The sequence below is a fragment of the Saccostrea cucullata genome, unplaced genomic scaffold (assembly GCF_032062105.1).
Source record: "Saccostrea cucullata isolate Sc308-1 unplaced genomic scaffold, CSIRO_AGI_Scuc_v1 ctg3, whole genome shotgun sequence".
In the NCBI taxonomy this organism is placed as follows: domain Eukaryota; kingdom Metazoa; phylum Mollusca; class Bivalvia; order Ostreida; family Ostreidae; genus Saccostrea; species Saccostrea cuccullata.
The window spans coordinates 427,724-451,971 of record NW_026935858.1 but is presented as its reverse complement, the minus strand read 5'-3'; the positions used below and the strand labels follow the sequence as shown (position 1 = coordinate 451,971).

Sequence of the window (24,248 nt, the reverse complement as noted above, 5' to 3'; positions counted from 1 at the left end):
ACCCCCAGGGGTTGGGCGGGGCCACAATAGGGAATCAAAATTTTACATAGAAATATATAGGAAAAAATCTTTAAAAATCTTCTTCTCAAGAACCAAAGGGCCAGAAAAGCTGAAACTAATGTGAAAGCATCCTTGGGTAGTGTATATTCTAAGTTGTTCAAATCATGACCCCCAGGGGTTGGGCGGGTCCACAATAGGGAATCAAAGTTTAACATAGAAATATCTAGGAAAAATCTTTAAAAATCTTCTTCTCAAGAACTACTGGGACAGAATAGCTGAAACTTATGTTGAAGTATCCTGGGGTAGTGTAGATTCTAAATTGTTCAAATCATGACCCCCGGGATTGGGCGGGGCCACACAATAGGGAATCAAAGTTTTACATAGAAATATATAGAAAAAATCTTCTCAAGAACTACTGGGCCAGAATATCTGAAACTTATGTGGAAGCATCCTTGGGTAGTGTAGATTCAAAATTGTTCAAATCATGACCCCCGGGGGCTGGGCGGGGCCACAATAGGGAATCAAAGTTTTACATAGAAATACATGTACGGTATATAGGAAAAATCTTTAAAAATCTTCTTCTCAAGAACCACAGGACCACAAAAGCTGAAACTTATGTGGAAGCATTCTGGGGTAGTGTAGATTCTAAATTGTTCACATCATGACCCCCAGGGGTTGGGCGGGGCCACAATGGGGAATCAAATTTTACATAGAAATATATAGGAAAAATCTTCTTTGCAAGAACCACTGGGCCAGAAAAGCTGAAACTTAGTGTGGAAGCATCCTTAGGTAGTGTAGATTCTAAATTGTTCAAATCATAACCCCCAGGGGTTGGCGGGGCCACAATAGGGAATTTGAATTGTCCAAATTAAGACCCTTGGGGTACGATGGGGTCATAATAGGTATTACAAGGGGGAAATCTGGTTAAGAATCACATGGTCAAAACTTCTCAGGTGAGTGATATGGCCCATGGGCCTCTGTTTGTGTGAAAGTGTTTAAGTTAGTTAAATGAAGTGTAAAATGTATCATGGTTAAGTGTAAAACATGTGTTAAAAAGAATCTTGCATTGGTGTGTGGTTGGATAGACTTTGATATGAAGAAACCTTTAAAATCTATGTAAAACAGATCGATACACTTAAATGAAGTTCCAGGGATATTCATTTTTGTCTGGTTTTAAACCTTATTTATTATTTCTTATTCAAGTTTCCAATACATTTTAAACCTTCTGTGAATGAAATACACTTCTCTTTAAGCATTACTTCCTTATAAGCTTGTTTGCCATTACCCTGTTTAACTGTATGTTTGTTGATTTATTTCTGTAGGAAATTGCCTGTTTACAAGAGCATTACGACACCTTAGACCCTGAGTGTCAGGATGTCATAGGAAACTTCACGGAGGACGAAGACGAAATGCCAGAGCTGGACATCATTCTGATGAAAGCCTGTACCCCCATGATCAGCAAATTCTGTGACACAGTAGGTGTATCATATTATAATAATCATAGTCTCTTCCTTTCAAATTCCACTGTGTGACGTGGAGATTGGTTTTTTTGGATGAGACAGAATAAACTTAAGTCCCGTGTCACAGTAGATGCTGACACAAAAAAGAGCCCTTGCTACTAAAAGACCATAAGTGCAGAGTTACAGGTCTAAATTTTTTAACCCTCAACTGGCAAGTTGTGGTGTTTCAATTAAAGTGTTAAAAGTCCAGTAAACAGAGATTGGTGATGCTGTACATTAAGTATTGGGAGAGATACGTCAAATTTTTCCCAAAAATGTTGTCTGAAAATTGATTCGATAATACAATATCTGGTATCTGCTTTCTTTTTGACAGGATGAAAATGTGGATGAAGACGACACAGATGATATCATGGAGTGTCTGATAGAGAATAAAAACAGAAAAGATATGAACGAGAAATGTCGAGCGGGCATCGAGCATCACCAACTGGTTAGTTAATTCTCCTGTTCTCTGTCTCCCTATCATTTACAGTGAAAAATGCTTCTGGTGAAGTGCTAGGGACCAACAATTTTGTACAATTTTATCATACAGTAGTAGATTTCTATATTTTATGGTATATAATTTTTGCCTTTTTTTGCAGATATCAATGAAGAATTTCAGATTTGATCACAAGTTCAAAGAAGCTTGCAAGCGCTCTGTTTCCAAGTTCTGCAAAAACAAGAAAACAAAGTATGGCACCATATTTTTTGTTACATATATATACATAGGTACATGTGAAATTAATTGCATATAATGTTGCATTTTATGAGAAATAAGTCACCTACAAAAGTGTAAAATTTTTTTCTGTCATCAGATGAATATTTGTCTTTTGTTAGAAATGAAGTGATTTCCTGTCTCAGTGAGCACGTTAGAAATGACACGTTGTTAGACGAGAAGCAGCGAATTGACAGAGTCTGCAGAAAACAGCTACGTGTGGAAGTCTTAGAGAGGGTAAGTAATGTACTATCTACATAACTGTAATGATTAAATCACCATACCTGCAGATAAAAGACTATTCATGAGCAAAATTCTCATAAGAATATGTGCAAATGTGCCAGATATGAATACATATGTAAAATTCTTGATTGAGAAACAACAGAGCTACAAGCTTCAGTTATGTGCCATACTGAAATACAAATACTGTATATAGTGAAGATTCCAACCAGTAACTGTTTTTGAGTCATGGTTATCAACTTGATTATGGGACCATGGATTTTCTTTTCTCAATGAAAAGAAGGTGATCGGTGAGAGATGCAAACCATGGGCCTCTAGGGAAGCAGATAAATATGCTTCACTCTCTGTATCATCTTATTTAGCAAAGGGAATTCGATCAGCTCTGCTCACCTCTATAAACAGGGGAGCTTAGTGGACCCCAAACCATTGACTAGAGAAGATGTCTTTGTATCTGTGATGCTGTGTTTGAATGAGACTCTTTCTGTACTACAGGGTGAAGATATTCACTTGGATCGGAAATTAGAGGAAGCCTGTCACAACGATATCAAGCAAAAATGTGAAGGGTTGGAGTCAGGAAATGCAAAGGTGGGTGTTGCATTTTTCTTAATAATTTTTGGTTTTAGTAGGGATTTTTTTTTCAGGGAAAACATTTTTTATGATACCAGTTCGCAAAAGAACAGCAGGCATTCACTCTAAATTACTTCTGGTGTTAGGAATTCAGAAGTGCAGGTACCTTTCTTTGAAAGTTTAGGCCATAATAAATAAATTGCTAGATTCTCATCCGAATTTTTTCAAAGATCGAGGCGTGCGGGGGGCTTTTATTTTATATTTTTTATTTTTTCAATTTTGCAGATTTTTTATTGACCTGGTCAATCGGTGTAATTTTATCTACAATACCCAAATAAAAGTCATAGTAAAGGTACAATTATCTCTTACTTCACATCATCACCAATCTTTTTCAACCAATGACCCTTGTTTAAAATATATACGCATGTATTACAGCAATTACCATCTTTTCAGTTGTCAAAATCATGTCGACTTTCGCGGGATTTAAAATGAAAGTAGAATGAGAGATGAATACCGATCCCGATCAGAATTAAGATGAAGAAAAGCAGAAATAAAAAAAATCGAGGCGGGGGTAAAAAATCGGGGCGGGCGGGGATGAGAATCTAGGAATATTTTTATTATGGCCTTAGCGTTCAGTGTTTGAACCATGGTTAGAACTACACATATTATAGAATGTGTGTGTATTTTTTAATGGTGATGCTAAATCACATTCAATTTCTGAAATGATTTTCATTTAGTTTGAGCTAGTTTAAAAATTTTGATATTTACACAAAATGATAATAAATTAATGTCCTAGAAAGCAAAAGAAAGAATGCCATGTGTAAACCTGCATTATGTTTTCATATTAAAATTTTGTTTGAATGATGTGTGGCAATTAAATAAAAACACTAGTCTTGCAGCTTTTGTAAATCGGAAAGAATTATATCGGATTATAAAAATATTTTTCTTCCAGACAATAGAGTGCCTTAAGAGTCATCAGAAAACCCTGTCAAATGCCTGTCACAAGGTTCTGTTCAAGAGGGAGGTATGCATATCATTTCACTTAAGTTGTTAAAAAAATATACTGATATTTCTGTAAAAAATAAAATACATGTAGGTGCCTCACATTGTATGGTTGTAAATACATGTAACAAAGCAATTTTTATGACTTTTCAGAAAGAAGAAGCTGTACTGGGTGATTACAAAGTACACTCTGTGTGCAAGAGGATGATCAAGGTGAGTTTTTTAGCATGTAAAAAAACCCCCCAATAAAATCTGACAAATTTAAGGTTCTAAATCTTATAAGAAAAAATTCATTCGTTTTGTAAATACTAAGCCTAGTACACTTACTGGGCTAACTCTTTCTATCCCAGATATGGCAGCTGTAGTTTTGATAAAGTCAGTTTCACTTGTTGATGTTTAATAGATAAACTCTAGTTGATCCTCCAAAAATATGTGAGATATTTTTTTTGGAAGAGGGGGGGGAGGTATATTTGTCAAATCAGTCAGTAATTAGTAAAATGTTAAAGAAATTTTATGTTGGAGTTAATAGTGTGATGGATTGCACAGTTGTCAGCTTAGACAGTTTTCACTGTGTATAACGGGTATATTTGATAATTTGCTGATAACTGTTATCTGAATTACAGATGTTCTGTAATGACAAGGAGGAGGAGGATGAAATCTTGCCCTGTCTAAAGAAGAACAAAGATAACCCCGACTTTGACGACAAATGCCACCAGCTGATTACAAAGCGAGAAATAGCCGAAAATAAAGGTGGGCTTCAAATTAATCAAAATCATACAGGGGCAAAATCATACCGGGTAAATCAAACCAGGGTAAAATTATACTCAGGCAAAACTCATACCTGGCAAAATCATACCAGGGCAAAATAATACTTGGGCAAATCATACCAGGAGAAACTCATACTGGTCAAAATCAAACCAGGGTAAAATTTTTACCTGGCAAAACTCATACTTAGCAAAATCATACCAGGGCAAAATCAAACTAGGGTGAAATTATACCAGGGCAAAATCAAACCAGGGTAAAATTATACTTGGGCAAATTATACTAGGGCAAAATCATACCAAGCAAAATCTTACCAGGGCATTGAACAGAAAAAAGTACTGGTTTATTGCAGTATATAAAAAATGGAAAGAATGAAGAAGTGAAATGGAATATTTTTGGATACATGTATGAAACACAAATTTATGAAATGTTTTTCCACCCTATAGATTATAGATTAAATCCAGATCTACAGAAGAAATGCCGTCTAGACATTCCTAAATTCTGTTCTGATATTCTCAAAACTCAGAAGAATGATGACGAACTCCAGGGCAAGATTGTTACTTGTCTGAGGAAAAAATTTGCTGTGAAGGTATGAAACATTATGTCATTAGAAGAAGAAGATAATTAAATTAACAGGTTCTGAATTCTCAAGAATTATTACACACTTTATTGGACACAAAAGACAGGTTTATTTAACACGAATCTCGATATTGATGTGTATTAAAGACTGAAAATATAAAAGTTTTCAGAAACCAGTGTATTTCATGATAGCTTCAGAGTTAATATTACATATATTTGATTGATGATTCATGGGTTTAAAAATTCAAAAATATCTAGATCTAAATGTTTAAGAAGTGGAATTGAGAATCAAAACTGACAGTTATTGATTAATTGATTGATTGATTTGTAGAGACTGTCGAATGGATGCAACTCTGTCATTAAAGACATCATCAAAGATTCGGCAAACAATTACATGGAAGATCCAGTCCTGGCCACAGCATGTGAAAAAGAGGTACACAAAATTAATAGTAAAGGAAATAAACATTTCAGTATTTCCATTTTGTAATAATTCCTATGGTAGAGGATTTTTGGATAGTTGTGAGTCAGAATTGTGTGTATGTAGCGAGGGGGGATCTATTTACAAAGCTCTGTGTCCTGACAGAAGAGTAATTAAGTACCAGTCCACATAAAAATCAGACAAAGGGTGATATATGAGGGTTTTCAGAATTTGATGATTTTTCACTCATAGATTTATTTTGAAGTATGAACAATGTATGTAAAATGAAAAATGTTTTGAGTCATGGTAACCATGGAAACCCGGCCAAAGAAATTTCCTTAGCAACCGGCGGATTTTTCAGTGTTGAAGGACAAAAAAATCACCTATGTTTGAGGCTTAAAATAACACGTAAATACCATGAGAATTTTTCTTACTTATGGGTGTAATAAAGATACACATTTATTGTGTTCTAATAATGTAATAAAAAATATTTAGGTCTTAAGTCAGTTCTGTGGTAGACATTGGAAGGTACATATGTTTTACAAGTTTTGCTGATTCAGCATTTTTCGTGATTTTGGCAATATTCAAGGCCAAATTTTAAAAATGGCCAGATTAATACAGTTCTTGCATGTATCTCACATAAAAGCAGAGGTATTTCTCTTTTAGAATTTGAAGTCAAATCCATGGGCTCTTTTGAAAATCGAATCTGTTGCCTAGCAACAAAAATGGGCTTTTTGATGCATAAAATGAGAAACAATGTAAAAAGTTTACGGAAAAATCAAATGAACGGTTATTTATGATAAACAAGATACAAATTTTAAAATAGTATAATTAAATTTGGTTTCCCTAGCACATTATTGAATATTGCATAATTCTTTATCTCCATAGCAACGGCAGGTTCTCCATAGCAACAAGGCAAAGAAAGGTAATTTTGGCGTTTATGCGTGTAATCTTATTAGAGCCAATCGGAAAACCCCTAAAGGATTACATTGTTTGTGACGAGCTGACGCTTTGCTTGTCGAGAACTTTAAATTCTACGTCACATTCTCGCCACATCAAAGGACGTAACCGAGATGGCGTCTCTCCCACGCTAAAGTCGGTCAGCTGCAATACACATCGCCGACGTTTAACGAGTTTACAAAAGGGGACAGAAAACACAATTTATTTATAGCATTTACCATTTGTGTACCGGTATATGGCACAGTATACATGCGATATAAAATGATGTACATGATCAATTTAAATTGCTGGATTTTAAGTATTCGTCCTGGTCATTCTTGGATTGTGTAGTATTTTAATTGTTTCAAATCACTAGTACTGTTGATGTGAAATGATTTTTCTGTGGAAAAGAGAAATATTCCGTTCGTGTATCAAGCCGTGAACTTGAGACTTGAGAACTAAGTATACATAGATTTTTTATTACATGTATACCCCAAACAGCCGTATTATACCAGAAAAATATGTACTTGTACTTTAAGTATCCATATATAAAAGAACATTTCTGTCAAGAAGAGAAGTATGCCTATTCACAATTGTCAATAATTATGTAAAAATACTAAATTAGAACGGGTGCATAGTTTTGCTTTAAAAAATACACACAATCATGTATAATAGCTCTCTCTCTCTCTCTCTCTCTCTCTCTCTCTCTCTCTCTCTCTCTCTCTCTCTCTCTCTCTCTCTCCAGGAAACGTTTCAGTGGCTGAATATATATATATTTCACTCTATTGCATCAGTGATGTTTAAAATATGATCAGGTATTTTCGTTAATTTAGCACTCAGTCTCTGATTTTTTAATTATCAGTAAGCACACATTAAATCCATTCTGATTGATCATATACGACATACATGCACTGCTGCAGAATTTTTAAATACTGTGCATTATGTAGAAAAGTACTCAAAAGCACATTTTCGCAATCCTTTATAAAACTGAGATTTCTGTAAGAACATGTAAATACCCATAACAGGGAACCCATACTGAGCACTACGTACGCAGAGTTTTTGCAAACAGAAACATATCCTCCATATATGGGGGGGGGGTTAGAATGGAAAAAAAAAACAGGTGCGATTTCAGCAACTGTGGGACAACTTTATCGAATGCTCAGACAACTTTTAATAATCATGCGATTCAATGAATATTTATATTGTACTAACGTAGTGGAACTACAAGAGGTCCATGGGCTACATCGCATACCTGAGCAACGTGGCTAAGAAAATAGCAGAAATCAGCTCAGTATTGAAAGTTTAAATCCATAAGTGGTCCCAATCTACCTTTAAAGGGGATGGGAGTATATGTGAACAAACTTGAATCTACACGTCTTGAAATTTTCTCCCATAAGTTTCAACATTCTTGGCACTCTGTTTCTTGAGATGATTTTAAAAACATGTCATCAATTGCAAATTTTCACATTTTCTGAATTATCTCCTCTAAGAAGTCGCCCTTCATTTGAATAGACTTGAATACCGTTTACCAAAAAATGCCTTGTGGCAAGTTTGGTTAACATTAGCCCAGTGGTTCTAGAGAAGAACTCGAAAATGTGAAAAGTTTAAAGACGGATAAACAGACGTCAGGCAAAATGTGATCAGAAAAGCTCGGCCAGCCCTCGACCCACCCTTCCTTTTTTTCGTTTCAAACATATTGTTCGAAAGGTTTTACGTTTTAATAAAGATACTTTACAACAGCTTAAGTAAACAGTTTCATGTTATTTTAGTACATGTATATACTAAAAATATCAATTCGTAAAAATTATTGTGCACTGTACTTTAGATACATGAGACTGTCACAAAAATTTCAAGACCGTAATCCACTCTTGTTGCATCAGTATAATGACGATATTCTCTTTAGGTCAATGTACAAACAAATCAGAATAAAGCCAATATTGCGGGTTAGTGCAACCCACATCACAAACCTGTTCTTCTCTAAGAAATATATAACACAGTGCTTAAGCACCCAAATAAAAACACCTATAGAAACTCATTGCAAATACCAGAATATATTAATTATATTTTAATCATTTAAAAATTGCAACATAACAAAAACTAGCGCACGCTCCCTGCGACGCAGTTTAGTACCGGTAACTGTCCACGTCTATTTATTTTCAAAATCTGCCAGGCCCATCGAAAGGAATCAGAAAATGCATGTGTAATTAGATTTAGGCTTTATAGACATAGGCATCGAAACCGGGCGAGCGTAGAGAGGGGGGGGGGCTTTTTCAAAGTTAGACTTGGTATAGACATTGAACATTGCTGCGTAGGTATACCCACGAAATAGGATTTTTGTGTTTGGAAAATACACATCCCTTGTTTTTGTTTTTGTGTGTGTGTGTGTGTGTTGTTGTTGTTGTTGTTGTTTTTGCTTCTCAGGTTTTTTTGGAAGGTCTAAAAAAAAATTTCTTACCCTTAGCCCCCACTTTAATTTGCTTCCGATGCCCATGATAATTAGATATTTTCCGTCGTTTGGTATAAATTACCTTGTACATACAACATTCGTTAAAACTTAAAAATAAATTGAACTTCAATCGTTAAAATTTGAAGGTAAATGGACACGTCTTCCCAGGCCTTCCCTCTTTATCTTTTCTCTCGAATATACGCATAAAGAGGGTATCCATTTTTCACCAGTATATTTTGTACCAAATCCAACAATCTCAGTATGCATGACTTGGGTTGATACGCGTAACTAATAAATCTAATGATCAATGAATCATGCACTACTCGACTTTTATACTTGTTCGCAAATATGAAAAAAAAATTGCGATAATAGAATAAAATAATCGACCAACTAAAATATTCGTAATGGAGTGAAAAAAATCTTTACATTTTTAAAATCAAGGTTAAAAAAACTTTTTTTTCAATTCAAGGTTTAAAAAAAACTTTAAACTTTGCAGGTAACATTCAAGAAAACGACATCGGGACTGTCTACTCCATTTTTTGAACCCCGAAAACAAGCTGTATGTTGCAGCTGACCGACTTTAGCGTGGGAGAGACGCCATCTCGGTTACGTCCTTTGATGTGGTGAGAATGTGACGTAGTATTTAAAGTTCTCGACAAGCAAAGCGTCAGCTCGTCACAAACAATGTAATCCTTTAGGGGTTTTGCGATTGGCTCTAAGACTTATTCAAAATAAGTCAGAAAAATCCGGTTGAGCAAAATTGACAATGAAATGTTGGTTTTATCATTGTTATTAATTTTGGGGGGAGGGGGGGGAGGGGGTACTTAATCAACCCATATTGCAAGGATTCCGTGTACATGACAACCAAAGTTCCTATGTCTTCAGATTTGACTTTGGGATTGTATTGTTTGTCATGGAATTGGATATTCAAGTAATATGCTGATAATTGCATGGTGATAGTTCGGAAAGACTTTAAAATGTTGTATCAAGTTATTGAATATTGTTCAATGACTTATTTCCATAGCAACAACACCACTCCCCTAGCAACGACACAAAGAAAGTTTGACGCATATTCATGTTACCTGTAAATCTTTATCTAAATCATGTCATGAAGAAAAAAATTGATGTTGAAATGTTTGTTTTTCGAAAGTATTTTTAAACTCATTTAATCTATAACAACTATTTCTAGCACATAGCAAACAATGTTACATTTTCAGTATGGGATACTCTGTAGTCGTTATTCATAATATTGAAAGATTCGGCACTCGTCACAGATTACAATGTAACAATTAATTCCTCATGAAAATAAATAGATAAATAAAATGAATAAGGTCACTATGGAAACATTTCCAATGATATTTCCAATTTAATAGGAAGATCATGTTTTAATTATTCTATTGATACTTGTCATAGATTGGAGAGTTTTTTTCCAAACGAAAAGAACCGTTCGCGGTAGCTCAAAGGTAACACTTACTGCGTCCCACAGTGGGATTCGAACCCGCGACGTAAGGGTCAGCTCCTTACTTCGTGACTCTAGAGAAGACGCTCTAACCACTGCTCCATGAGGGCGACGCGGCACATTAAAATAAATCAAAATAAGAAAAGTCGCATCGCAGTCAGTTACAGTTATTTACGTAAAATTGATGTTTACACCATTTGAAAGAAATATAGCAAGATGTCCAAAGCTAGATCAAATACAAATGAATTTAAAACATGGCTAGTCACACAAGTAGAAACTTTATTTTTGTCTGTTGTTTGGTGAGATTTGCATTAATGTAGTGCAAACATATTTCAAAAATTATGCAAACGATGGTCAGAGGGTCATCTTCATGTGTCCGGTTAGTTCATATCTTAAAATGGAAATATTATGCAACAGAAACAAAACAATTGACATCGAACTCATCCATGTAACACAGGGCCCATGGGCCACATCGCTCACCTGAGCACTGTGGCTAGGAAAAATCAATTCAGTAAATGCCTGAGTGGTCCCGATCCTAAAAGAGGGGGGATGATTTGAACAAACTTGAATCTATGCATACTTGAATCTACACTAACTAAGAGTGCTTACATATTTTTTGACTAACTGTGGCTTTATTCCAAATAAGTTATGTACTTTTGTGGTCCCATCAAATCCTGGGGGTCATGATTTTAACAAATCTTTATCTAAACTACCTGAAGATGCTAACATTCGAACAAGAACAATCAAGATTTTTATATATTTTTCCTATATATTCCTATGTAAAACTTTGATCATCCATTGTGGCTGTACCCCCGGGGGTCATGATTTGAACAAACTTGAATCTACACTACCTGAGGATGCTTCCATATAAACATGACCAATTATGGCTTTGCTGTTATTAAGAAGACGATTTTTCCTATATATTCCTATGTAAAACGTTGGTCGTCCATTGTGGCCCCACCCTACCACTGGGGGTCCTGACTTGAATAAACTTGAATGTACACTACCTGAGAATGCTTCTACATAAGTTTCATCTTTCCTGGCCCAAAGTTTTTACATTAATACCAGTAATTTATATTGATATGGTGGCAAGAAGTATAAAATTCAAGTCCATCCCCCTCCCTTCCCCAAGTAAACATTTGAGTGCTGAGCGGATTTGCTTTTACCTAGCCCATGTGCTCAGGTGAGCGATGTTGGAGGTTGCTCCCACTACTTTGATACGCGTTGCTATGGGCCTGTTCTCTGGGTAATAGCATTTGAAGCTCCAGAGCTACAGATTCCTTGTGAGCTGAATAGGTGTCAGCTGCCCAACAACAAGTTAAAGATACAAGCTTATAAATATCTTATCTTTTGAAAAATGGAAATTATCTCAAATGAACACAATATATGCTAGATAAACATTGCCAGGGTTAAGGGTTTTATTAGGTGTACACAATTGTGTGTGCTTGCTCATTTCATATTCATGTTTTCTTTCACTGCATTTAATTTCCACTATTTTGCATAGGATTTCCGACATGCTTAAAATTTCAATTCCGACAATTTTATTTCATTTCCGACATTTTTGCATTTCTTGGATATCTGCAGGATCCCTTACTGACAATTTTTTGCTTGCCAAACAGCTGGAAATAAAATTCTAAATAAATTTATTTCATGTTCAAAAAATAAAAACATATTTATAATTCAATACATACTTATACAAGTAGCAATACAACTTACATTAATATCTTTTCCTGTGCTACATGTACAGGCGTAATTGTACGAAAGCCTATTAGGATCAATCTAGAGAGAAAAAAAAATCAAAAAGACGTAATAACGCCAAAAAAGGCGTTATAACGCCTTTTGAAAAGGCATTATTACGCCTTTTTTCCATTCCAAAAGGCGTTATTACGTATAACGCCTTTCTAAAAGGCGTTAAATATTATGCCTTTCCATTCTAAAAGGCGTTATTACGCCTTTTTAAAAGGCGTTATACGCCTTTTGAAAAGGCGTTATTACGCATTTATTTTGAATACAAGACTTAACATATTTAGCCCAACCGAGGAGTGCGGTTGGGGGGGGGGGTTGCAGAAATCTAACCTTTGGGACAAAAATTTCACAATTTGATATAGGACTAATTTCTCAAAAAATAATTTAAACAGATAACAATTAGATTTCCAGGGAAAAAAGATTTTTAAATGCGTTATATATTTTCAATGTTGAACCAACTAAGTCCTTCTTAAATACCAGACACACCTCTACCAAAGATCATTGATTTCAATTGCTCATTATACCTATGCAAATAGTTTGCCTGCTTTTTTCCAAGAAGAAAGAAAAATGTCTTCAAATGACCTGAATTTTAATACATGGCAAGCAAAGCTCCAAGATACATCTGCCTATATCGTATCTTCACAAGTAGAGTGTTGCCTTCTTTTAATACGAATGCAAACAGTTGTCAGTGAGATGTGCAGGAATATAGAGAAATGCATAAATAAAGATGGTTTTAATTAAATCTTTCATTTATTTATTCATTTTATTAACATAAATTAACGCCTTTCCATTTTCCTTTGCAAGTAGGCTAGTAGTACGAGTGCGAATGAGGTAACCCCCCCCCCCTCTTCACATACACACTTTTGGGGAAAAGTCTTCAGTGCTACAGTTTAGATATTATAATTAACTATTGGGTGCTTGGTTCCTGAACATTTTGTCGTTGTGTGTAAAACTGTGGCAAATTATTGCATCTAAACAAAGTTTTACCGAGAAGTCCCAAGTTTAGCCAGTTGAGTAGGGTTGGTGGTGGTGGGGGGGGGGGGGTAAAAATCACGGGCCTGTTAAATGCAAAATAATTGTTATTCAAATAACGCCTTTTAAAAAGGCAAAATAACGCATTTTAGAAGGCAAAATAACGTCTTTTAGAAAGGCACCCTTTAGAAAGGCATAATAACGCCTTTTGGAAAGGCGTAATAACGTAATATCGCCTTTTGGAAAGGCGTAATAACGCCTTTTGGAAGGCGTAATAATGCCTTTTAGAATGGAAAGGCGTAATAACGCCTTTTAGAAAGGCGCCTTTTGGAATGTAAAGGCGTAATAACGCCTTTTCAAAAGGCGTTATAACGCCTTTTTAGCGTTATTACGCCTTTTAATTTTTTTCTCTCTCTAGATTGATCCTAATAGGCCTTCGTATAATTGTGATGTCTTTGTATTAAAAACATTCTACTGTTTTTTGAGAATTCCTTCAAAGATGATTGTTTCTTCTATGGCCGTGTAAGAAGCAGGCCGGGGGGGGGGGGGGGGGGGGGCTATTATGCCGATACTTAGCTATAGAATACTATTGAAAACTTCACTACAATATACATGTGCCCCCTCAATAATAATAATATCTGACGATCTTCTAAGTTTTAGTTTGTTTGCCAAGGAATTTTCGGTTGTTGATAGTGCCCAAACTGAAAATATATGGTTGTAGAGTGGTTGAAATGCATTTTTTTTATTCCCCTACACTGTCTATGGTTATAAAGTTACCAAACTACATAAGCGTCGGAACAGGGGGGGGGGGCTAGGGGCTTAGCCTTTTCCTAGTATAGACATTGAACATTGCTGTCTAGGTTTAGCCCCCCACTTTCCACAGACACGTTGCAAAATAGGCTTAAAATTGGGAATTCAAAGTGGTGCTGTTTGAAAAAAAATGGTACTGAATAACAAACCTACCCCCCCCCCCCCCCCCCCCCCCCCCCATGTCATGGCCTTTGGTTTAAAACATAAACTAAAATCAATTGCAAATTTCATTATTTTGGATTTCAATGATTTATTCTGTAATATTTTTCATGAGTTAAGTCTTAAATCCTAGCTACTTTCATTGCAGAAAAGTACTGCTTGAAAAATGTCAGAGATGAAAACTTTAAAATATCGGAAATGAAAACAGTTCCGGAAATCAAATGCAGCCATTGAAACCATGGACTGTGAGTGTCTTGAATCTAATCCACAATATCGTACAGGTTACATTAAAACATTATCTATGGAAAACATCCTTAATTTGGTATCATATGATTTTTGCCCGTTCAAACATACAAGAAATTTTGCCCCATTTTAAATTCGCCCAGTCACAGTTCTGTTGAAGAATTTATACTGTGTTTTTTGAACTCGCCCCATTTTAAATTCACTCACATGTAGTTGTTGCCATGACAACAATTGATGGAACATTTCATATATTTTTTCAGCACTCTCCACAAATACAATCATCAACACATTAATTTAATATTCAATTCCATGACGAACACTGATCCAAAAGTCAAATCTCTTTACAGGAGCTATGCACTGGGAATCGTTGCCGTGTGTTGATTAAAGATGAAAAAAAAATTAAGATTGACCAACAGTTCATTGTCAGTTTTGCTAAATCACATTTTCTGACTTAATTTGAATAAGCCTTAATAAGATTACACGAATACACACCAAAATTACCTTTCTTTGCCTTGTTGCTATGGAGAACCTGCCGTTGCTATGGAGATAAAGAATTATGCAATATTCAATAATGTGCTAGGGAGACCGAATTTAATTATACTATTTTAAAATTTGTATCTTGTTTATCATAAATAACCGTTCATTTGATTTTTCCGTAAACTTTTTACATTGTTTCTCATTTTATGCATCAAAAAGCCCATTTTTGTTGCTAGGCAGCAGATTCGATTTTCAAAAGAGCCCATGGATTTGACTTCAAATTCTAAAAGAGAAATGCCTCTACTTTTATGTGAGATACATGCAAGAACTGTATTAATCTGGCCATTTTTAAAATTTGGCCTTGAATATTGCCAAAATCACGAAAAATGCTGAATCAGCAAAACTTGTAAAACATGTGTACCTTCCAATGTCTACCACAGAACTGACTTAAGACCTAAATATTTTTTATTACATTATTAGAACACAATAAATGTGTATCTTTATTACACCCATAAGTAAGAAAAATTCTCATGGTATTTACTTGTTATTTTAAGCCTCAAACATAGGTGATTTTTTGTCCTTCAACACTGAAAAATCCGCCGGTTGCTAAGGAAATTTCTTTGGCCGGGTTTCCATGGTTACCATGACTCAAAACATTTTTCATTTTACATACATTGTTCCTACCTCAAAATAAATCTATGAGTGAAAAATCATCAAATTCTGAGATCCCTCATATATCACTTTTTTACAGTTTTGTCTGATTTTTATGTGGACTGGTACTTAAATACTTGTAAATGAGGATTCGATTTCTGCAGTGCTATAATTGCTCTCACACAGACATTGTTTGCACCATAAACCCAGCGTAGCAATAAGTCTGGGACTTCTTTTACAGATCTTTAAATACTGCGGCGATGAGCACGAGATGGCAATGAAGGGAAGGTACCCTGAGAGCAGAAACAAAGTAGAAATGGTACAGGTCCAGGATGGCAATGGAAGAGTTGTGGAGTGTCTAAAGCAAAAATTCCTGAACCGTATCATCACTAATACTGTTTGCAAACAGGTTAAAATTCAGTTGTTTTTCTACCAAGTTTCATTCAAGTTTTTCAATTAATTTCTTGAGAAATTAAGAAAAAGGTTCATGTAATACATATACTGTGATTACAAGGGGTGTTTATATTTGTTGGATTTTTTAGGGAATCAGGGAATATTTAAAAGATTTCCTAAGTGTATTAGTTGTTTTAAAGGAAATTGCTTTGTTTCAATACTCTGATAAAGATATGTATTGTAAATTTGTATACACTGTAAATCAGCACATTCAAAATCTAGTGCAATCTTTCTTATTTTAATTGATAGGCATAGTCTTAAATTGGTATTCCAGATTGAAGCCAGGCTTCTATATGAATTTGTTATAATTTTAAATTAATGTGTAATTAATTGAAATAATGGGTGAAAGGCAGTAATGATGACGCTAAAATATGATAGCCCTAAAATTAAGTGCAATTGCAGTATTATACGCCCGTCTTAAGACGGGACGTATTATGTTATAGGCTTCGTGTCCGTCCGTCTGTCTGTTAGCTTTTTCGTTTCCGGCTCATAACTTTAATACTACTAGGCCTAGGATTATCAAACTTTGTCATCTGATGCATCTTGGGTAGAAGGTGTGTCGCGCACAAAAAGTAGGTCGCTCTGACTGTCTGTTTAAGAAGATATAGCCAAATATGGAAAAATCCTTTCCGGTCCATAACTACAAAACTATAAGACTTACAATCATCAAACTTGGCCAGTTTATGCATCTTAGGTAGAAGGTGTGTCGCGACCTATTTCAAGGTCACTGTGACCTTTGATTTAAATGAAATTTTTAAAAAAAATGTGTCTTTTTACTATTCATTTACACATCCCAAATAATGTAAGAGTATTGCACTGTCCTTATTAAAAAAGTGTTAAATCAAGAAAATACTTATTTTTTTAAAGCATATACTTGACAGCAATCTATAACAAATATTATGTATGTTAAAGAAATCCTACCTCTCCCATGAGTGTAATTATCAAGCACTGGTCAAGACTCAAGAAGAATTTTGATAACAGAAAATTGCATGTCAAATTAGAGAGAAATTAATGAGTTTTGAGTGTGAGGATTTCGCTAATAGCTAGAGCATGGTGTTATCTATATCCCTTGAGTATTGGGCAAATGTGTGAGCCTGTTGGATTAAAAATAGCTCTTGCTGGCTAGCCTAAGTTTTAAAATGAATTTAATGAAAAGTAATTAAAACTAATTTAATATTGCATAGTAGACTAATCTTATATTATATAAAATTGTTAATTTATAAAAACTAATTTTATGGGATTGGGGTGGAATCAGCATGTCCATATGAATTTTATATTAAAACCTGTCAGACATTAAATGCAGACCTGTTTACTCTTACGATTTCACCGTATTTTATACGGAATTTTAATACAAAATACGTCTCACGTTATGATGTTATGAAAATACGGAAATACATTTGTTCGGAATTTCGCAGTAAAAGTGTTTGTTAATTTCGATTTAATAATAAAATTGATTGATTGTACGTTGTTTAACGTCTCTCTCGAGAATCTTTCACTCATATGGAGACACCACCACTTGCCGGTTTAGAACTGCAAATTTGTCCTCTAGTCGGCCCATTGAGTGGGAAGGGATCTTTTTCGTGCCAGCACCTGCTGCGTCCTTACTTCGCGACTCTAGAGCAGACGCTTTAACCACTTTGCCATGCCGGCGACTTAGTAATCAGAAAATCAGTCTTTCTCCATAAATAAACATAAAATCAATAAAAAATAAAATCTCACTGGTAAATGCCAAATCTCACGGAAAATTTTCATCAAAGTTACTGAGAAACAACGATATGGGTAAACAGGTCTGTAAATGTCAACAAAAAAAAATCTTTGAGTATTTCATATGTTTTTAAAAAAGTTATGGTAGATAGTGCAGACCCATTCATCTATTGGTATTAATGAGTAGACAAGCATCCAGTTAAAGATTAATTAATGAGTTCAGGCTAGCTGTCTTAATCACTCTGATCAAGCTGTATGATGACCTTTGGGAATTAGACAGAAGAACTGTTGGTTAGTTTACAGCATATGTCATTTGATGGCCAGCCTTTTCTTTTCAAAATCAATTTGGTATAGATTAATTTGTTAAGACTAATTTGATATTCTTTAATATGATGAGCATTTGACAAGGTCTAACACAACCAGCATAGAAATCCATCAATGATGTAATATTTATTATAACTAATGCCTACATCACAGGGGATGGATAAATATTTTTTAGGAATGGAAAAATCATGGAAATTTAGAATCAGGGTTGACGTGATTGCAAGCTAAACTGTTGAAGAAAATTGTAATTTTTGACGGGCGTATCATGCTGTGGCGCGGCACTTTATTTTTATGATATACCTAAGTATCCCTATGTAAATTGAATTTTTATAGGAAATTGAGAGAGTGATTCAGGAATCGCAGATTGACATTAACGTGGACCCACTGCTTCACATGACCTGTCAGCGTGACCTTCAGAAGTTCTGTGGTGACCTTGATACTGGTGAAGGACGTCGTAAGTATAAGGATAAAAAATAAAATACTGATAATGCATGGCAGTTCAGAAATTAGTCATTAACATTGATCTCTGGAGGATATTTACTTTAACCACTGAAAACAATATTGAAAATAAATGCTCGGTCTCTAATTTTATCATAATAGAAACATTCAAACATTAAATATTTTGAGTCATGTTCTTTCCATTATACATAGTTCTTAACATTCTTCAAAGCAAGATTGCTCAGATTTTTTTCTGATTCTCCCAACCACAGCATTTCAAACCTTGACGACATATTCCAGGGAAAATAATTGTTAACTGTTGTCATTTTTACCTTCTAGGAATGGCTTGCTTGCTAGCAGAACTTGAGGATCACCCAAAACAAATTTCTGAGAAATGTTTGAAAGAATTGAATAAGAGGAAACAATTATGGGAATTAGCAGCTCAGGTTTGTGCTAAAATGTTTAACTATAACTGCTTCTGAAGGAAATAGAAAAGGGTTTGGATCATTTTGCATCACTAATATAAATATGGTGCTTTCTGTGAATTATTTTGAACTGAGTTATGTTGTTAAGTGACATTCAAAAAAGTTCACCAAACCAAATATTATGGAGGTTCAATTTCTACATATTCTGATACAGTTAAACGGTGCTAAATATGTATATGGATTGAAATTCAACTACTCTGCCAAATTTTCACTTCCTAAAGTTTTGGCTGATATAGCCTTAAATAGTCTATTGATTTATTAATATTGAGAAATTGATTATTAATTTTGTGATTGCTGAACTAATACAGTAGTAAAAAAAACATAATGATTAAAATATGGACCTTTATTTCCCAGGGTAAAGGCATCAAGGGCTTTCATGATGTCTACCAAAAGATCATGGACCCCCCCCCCCCCAAAGAAAAAAACATAATGATTAAAATGTCTACCTTTATTTCTCAGGGTAAACCCATCGAGGGCTTTCATGATGTCTACCAGCAGATTGTGGCCTCCCCCTCCAAGAACTATCTCCTGTTTGTGATCTGTAGTATTATAGGGGTGTTTTTCCTTGTGGGTATTACGTGCGGCAGGGTCAGCAAGCGGGTAGCCAAACAGAACAAGATGAAATAAACAGAACACATTCCACTACATGCAGCTTCCATCATGGCGGAGATCAAGTCCAGGGATTTACGAGAATTAAATGGATTTTCAGAAATTTTTAGTTTCTGTTTGAAGGAATTCTTTACATTAATAATTTTCAGTCAATTTATAAAATAACGAAAATGTGAAGTGAGCCATTTGGTGTCTTAAGATGATGATATATCAAAGATAGACTCTGATATTTTGGGTCATATGAATTTTTTTTTTTTGATATGCTCAAAAATGTCTCCTCATGAAATTATATTTTTTTAATTTTAAAAATCAAATTGCCTCAAAATTGAAGTGATTTCTCTATTTTAACTTCATAGTAGACTATTTAGAAGTTGCTCATATCTGTGATTCATGTAACAGTTTTTACATATAAATGTATTACAGACATTAATTCTATTGTCCAGTGAATTCAGAGAGATTATTTGCATTTCCAGTTTATTGTAAATATTTTTTTGTGAATGATTAATTTGTGTGACAGTTACGATGTGATGGTATGATTGTTGATGAATGTTGATACATGTAATACATGTAATATGTTCCATAAAAAAATCCCCATGTATGTATAAATGTAGAAAATCAACAGAATTTAACTGCAGAAGCATAAAAATATTTTGACCAAAAAAATTATACTGAATATACCAACTTCAATATTAAATAGTAGAAAGCTTTGATGTATATGATCTTAGGGATGTTTTTTTAATTATTTTTTATGGCTAAGGAAAAAATTATATGAATCTGTGATTTGCCCCAGCTTATAATGCTTTAATACATAAAGTACCAGTAGAATTAGACATACAATGTATCATGCTTTTACATGCTTATTTTGATATAAAAATGAAATTTTAAAGCATGGTTCTAAATGTGCATAATCACTTAAACCTTCCTGTAAATTAGCTTGCAGATGATGCAAGGCTCTGTGCACATGTTGTGAAATACTCAAAATTCAACAGAAAGAAAGAAATACATGTCAGAGGCAAATGTTTTAAAATAATTGTGTGTGCACGCATAACCGAGCTGTAGGTAGTCATCTAGCATTATTGCATGTCTTGTCCTACCTGTCATAAAATATATTCTCCACAATCAGATAATCAGAAATGTCCAAAGAATTGTATTCCTAATTTTCTTTGCAGTTGAAATTTTCATCAGGTGATTTTTTTTTTGGGGGGGGGGTTAATTTTCATACCCATTTGGACATTTTCTGTGTTTTCTGTTTTAGACAGTATAATACACCGGTAATAAACATGTGTGTTACATGTGGATGTTTGAACATTAGATTCCTTTATATTTGAAAAGAGTTACAAAGTCTGTTTAAATGAATTGTAACATTTGAAGTCGTAATTCTTTTCATGACCAAACAATTATCAGAATGGGGAAAAAATTTATAATAAAGATTGAATAAATATACATGAATGAGAGGACTAATATATAATACTTTGTCTCACTCTGAGTAAGAAAACTATTGTTAATTAGGTGCATAGTTTGCTGAGGTATTACAGTAACTTATTTTGTGGCTTTGTTTCCATTCCCATAAGCATGTGAACAAAAATTGACTTGGTGCTTTAACTTGTGCGTATCCTTATGATAGAGGTCAGCTTTTATGACTATATCACTCAATGAACATAATCATATGTTGTACATTAAATACATATAATAAATAAAAACTTATTTTTTGTGCCCTTTTGTCTTGCAGACCAGATAAATCTTTCATGGAAAAAAAGATTTTTCCTCCTTGTGTGAGTTAGACTGACAGTGCTTTATACATGAATATGTTACATTTCAGATGTTGCCCAAATAGACTGTGTTAAATTTACAATACAGTAATAGTAATTGTTATTTATTTTGTATATTGTTTGCTAGAGTACATTTTATATTTAAAATAGCTTTAACATTGTCTCTTATTACACTGATCTTTTATTTTTCTCTTGAATTTATACATAAAGTATGTATTCCCCCTTGTTTGAAAGATGAAAGTTTGTACTAGGTTCAAGATCAAGATGCTGGAATATTCTTATGCAGTTGATGATTTTTTTTCACAGTCAAAGGATTTGTTTTGAAACATCTTTCATAAGTAAATGTACTTCAAGAAAGCAATAAAGCTGTTATTTGTTGGAAAAGGCTCGTTAGACTAAGAGCAATGAGTAATATTTGATACACAGATCATGAGAAATTAAAAAAGAAAGCAAATTCAAAGTGAAAAAAAAATACAAAAATTATTTCATTCCTTAGCCTTCCTAGTCATTCAAGTAGGAAAATCATGTACATGTAGATGTTTAGCCTTCCATGAAAATCATGTACATGTAAATGTTTAATTTCATCATAATATCCAATACTAGAACACATGCTTGCTTTTACCCACTACTTCAAAACCAACAACATGTGGCATTTCTTATTTGAATGATTGTTTGTTAACATATAAGACATCTTTTGTGGGTTTATGGTTACTGTTCAAGTTATGTACATGTATTTCTGGTGTTTGATTTTTCTAGTTTGTTTTTTACAAAGTATGTATTGATGATTCCTTTTATGGAAGCAAAGAAAATTTTTTTTAACATTTCATTTTCTTCTCTCTGTTATATGGTACATGCTCTATAAAATTTTGATTATTAAAAAAAAAATACTGGTTGAGGTTTCTACCTTCACTTATACAGATTCATATTTCTTTTTTGTGTGTGTCTGTATCATTTATTTAAAACAGTGAAGAATTTAAAAAAAAGTAACATGTAACTATATGTCCTTTATCATGGCTTGTATGTTTGTTTCATGTAAAATTAACTATTTTCGACATAGTTAATTATTTTGATTGTGAAATATATTAAATATATATATACTGAATAAATTAATGATAAGTTATCAGTATCTTCTTCTACTGTGTTTTTCTCAAGCCTTTTAAGCTTTACTATAATTGCAGCAGAAAGTATTTTGTGATTAGTAAGTTTCAGTATTTTTGGAAAAAATGAGTAGTGAAATTATAAAAGAGGCATAATTTTGGCAGGATTTAATTACTCATGAAAATAAGGTATAACTCGCTCTCTACCATCGGCTCATACATTCACCTCTGTTGTTGACTTGCGTATATCACAGTGATAAACTCAAGAAATAGTGCGTCTGTTTTAATTCATTATAATCTAATTTCTATGCTTATGTCTGATTTTTTAGATAGATATTTAGTTAATTAATCCAGAACTTTTAATTTAATTTGAAACAATCCTGCAGATATCACGCTTTATAGGTTATGTCAAAAATCTTGACATGAGCCTATTGCAGAGGTGTCTGAGAGAGGAACGAACGACAGCTCTGCATGGGAGATTGGGTAATTGGGTAATCAGTAAATCAATCAAATTTTTTCTGAATTTTTCTTTAAAAATACATTAAGACTTTTTTAGTACTAACACGGATATTGTGAATTCATGGATATAGCGAATTAAGTTATCTTGGATCCCCAGCTATATAAATTTAATAAATTCCTGATAGAGATATAATGAACTACATATATAGAGAAGTAATTTCATAGGTCCCAGTGACTTTGTTATAACCAAGTTTTACTGTAGTGCGAGTTGGTTTTGAATAATTATGAATATCAAAAGATAATATTTATCCATACCTATAATATCAATATGAAATTTTTTGAACTGAATTTCATGTTCTTTGGTGGAATTTTTGAAAATGTTAAATTACATTGTTACTAACATGCGGGTTTAAAAGAAATCCAGTCAAAGCGCTCCCTTAACAAAACCGCCTTGGTCAAAGCACCCCCGATACTAGAATTTTACTGCCCTCATGCAAGTATTAATTGGTCAAAGTTCCCCCTAGATTTGGTCAAAGTGCTAGTGAAGTTAGAGGGTATGAAAAATAAAAGAAATATTTTAATTATGCAAAATTGTAATTTTATTGTTTTAACACAAAATGCAATTAAGGTACGTTGATACTCTGATATGAGAGATAACTCTTAATGACACAAATGTCTATCATTCCTTTATAAATTTGTCAAGTTTGTTAGTGCCTTTTTTGTCAAAGTTTGCCCCGCAAGCCATGCTATAATTGTTTGTATTTTATTTAGCATATACATTTCCTTTGGAAAATCATAAAAGTTAAAGAAAAATTTCATATGAGTGAGCAGAGGGTTTATGAACCTTAAAGATATGGATGCATTATTTTTTTTTATTCATTAATTACACAAAAGTAAAAAGTACCCTCTCTTAAAAAAATATTTTTGTTTGGGAAAAAGCAAAATACATTTCAAAGTTATTAGATAAAAAAAGGGCTTAACTACATGCTATAAACTTATTGCTGGCAATAAATTAATTGTGTTCAACTAGGCCCACTTCTAAAAATTCCTTAGCTGTAAGATTGGAGTGTAATAAAAAGAGTTATGTCCCTTAGGCCAATAGATAAAAAAAAGTTGATGCCCCAAAATTGTGTTCGCCAATCTTCAATAATTAGTAGGATATTTTTATGCGTTTATATTTTATGAGAACTATACAGAACACTTTCTTTAAAAACAATTTATGTGAAATG

At 33.8% G+C, this 24,248-nt stretch overlaps 1 protein-coding gene across 2 annotated transcripts in view; it reads left to right on the top strand.

Annotated features, from left to right (window-relative positions):
* LOC134243996 (Golgi apparatus protein 1-like) overlaps positions 1–22,581 on the top strand; it is a 34,682-nt gene extending 12,101 nt beyond the window's left edge. For both annotated transcript variants that reach the window (XM_062726237.1, XM_062726238.1), the window contains exons 12-25: positions 1,323–1,475; positions 1,834–1,947; positions 2,099–2,187; positions 2,334–2,448; positions 2,944–3,036; positions 3,971–4,042; positions 4,174–4,233; positions 4,644–4,770; positions 5,229–5,371; positions 5,693–5,794; positions 15,923–16,090; positions 18,496–18,616; positions 18,940–19,046; positions 19,545–22,581. In XM_062726237.1, the coding sequence (XP_062582221.1) occupies positions 1,323–1,475; positions 1,834–1,947; positions 2,099–2,187; positions 2,334–2,448; positions 2,944–3,036; positions 3,971–4,042; positions 4,174–4,233; positions 4,644–4,770; positions 5,229–5,371; positions 5,693–5,794; positions 15,923–16,090; positions 18,496–18,616; positions 18,940–19,046; positions 19,545–19,712 (1,632 nt within the window). In that variant the 3' untranslated portion in view covers positions 19,713–22,581. The remainder of the gene's footprint in view (positions 1–1,322; positions 1,476–1,833; positions 1,948–2,098; positions 2,188–2,333; positions 2,449–2,943; positions 3,037–3,970; positions 4,043–4,173; positions 4,234–4,643; positions 4,771–5,228; positions 5,372–5,692; positions 5,795–15,922; positions 16,091–18,495; positions 18,617–18,939; positions 19,047–19,544) is intronic.
* The last annotated feature ends 1,667 nt before the right edge of the window (positions 22,582–24,248 follow it).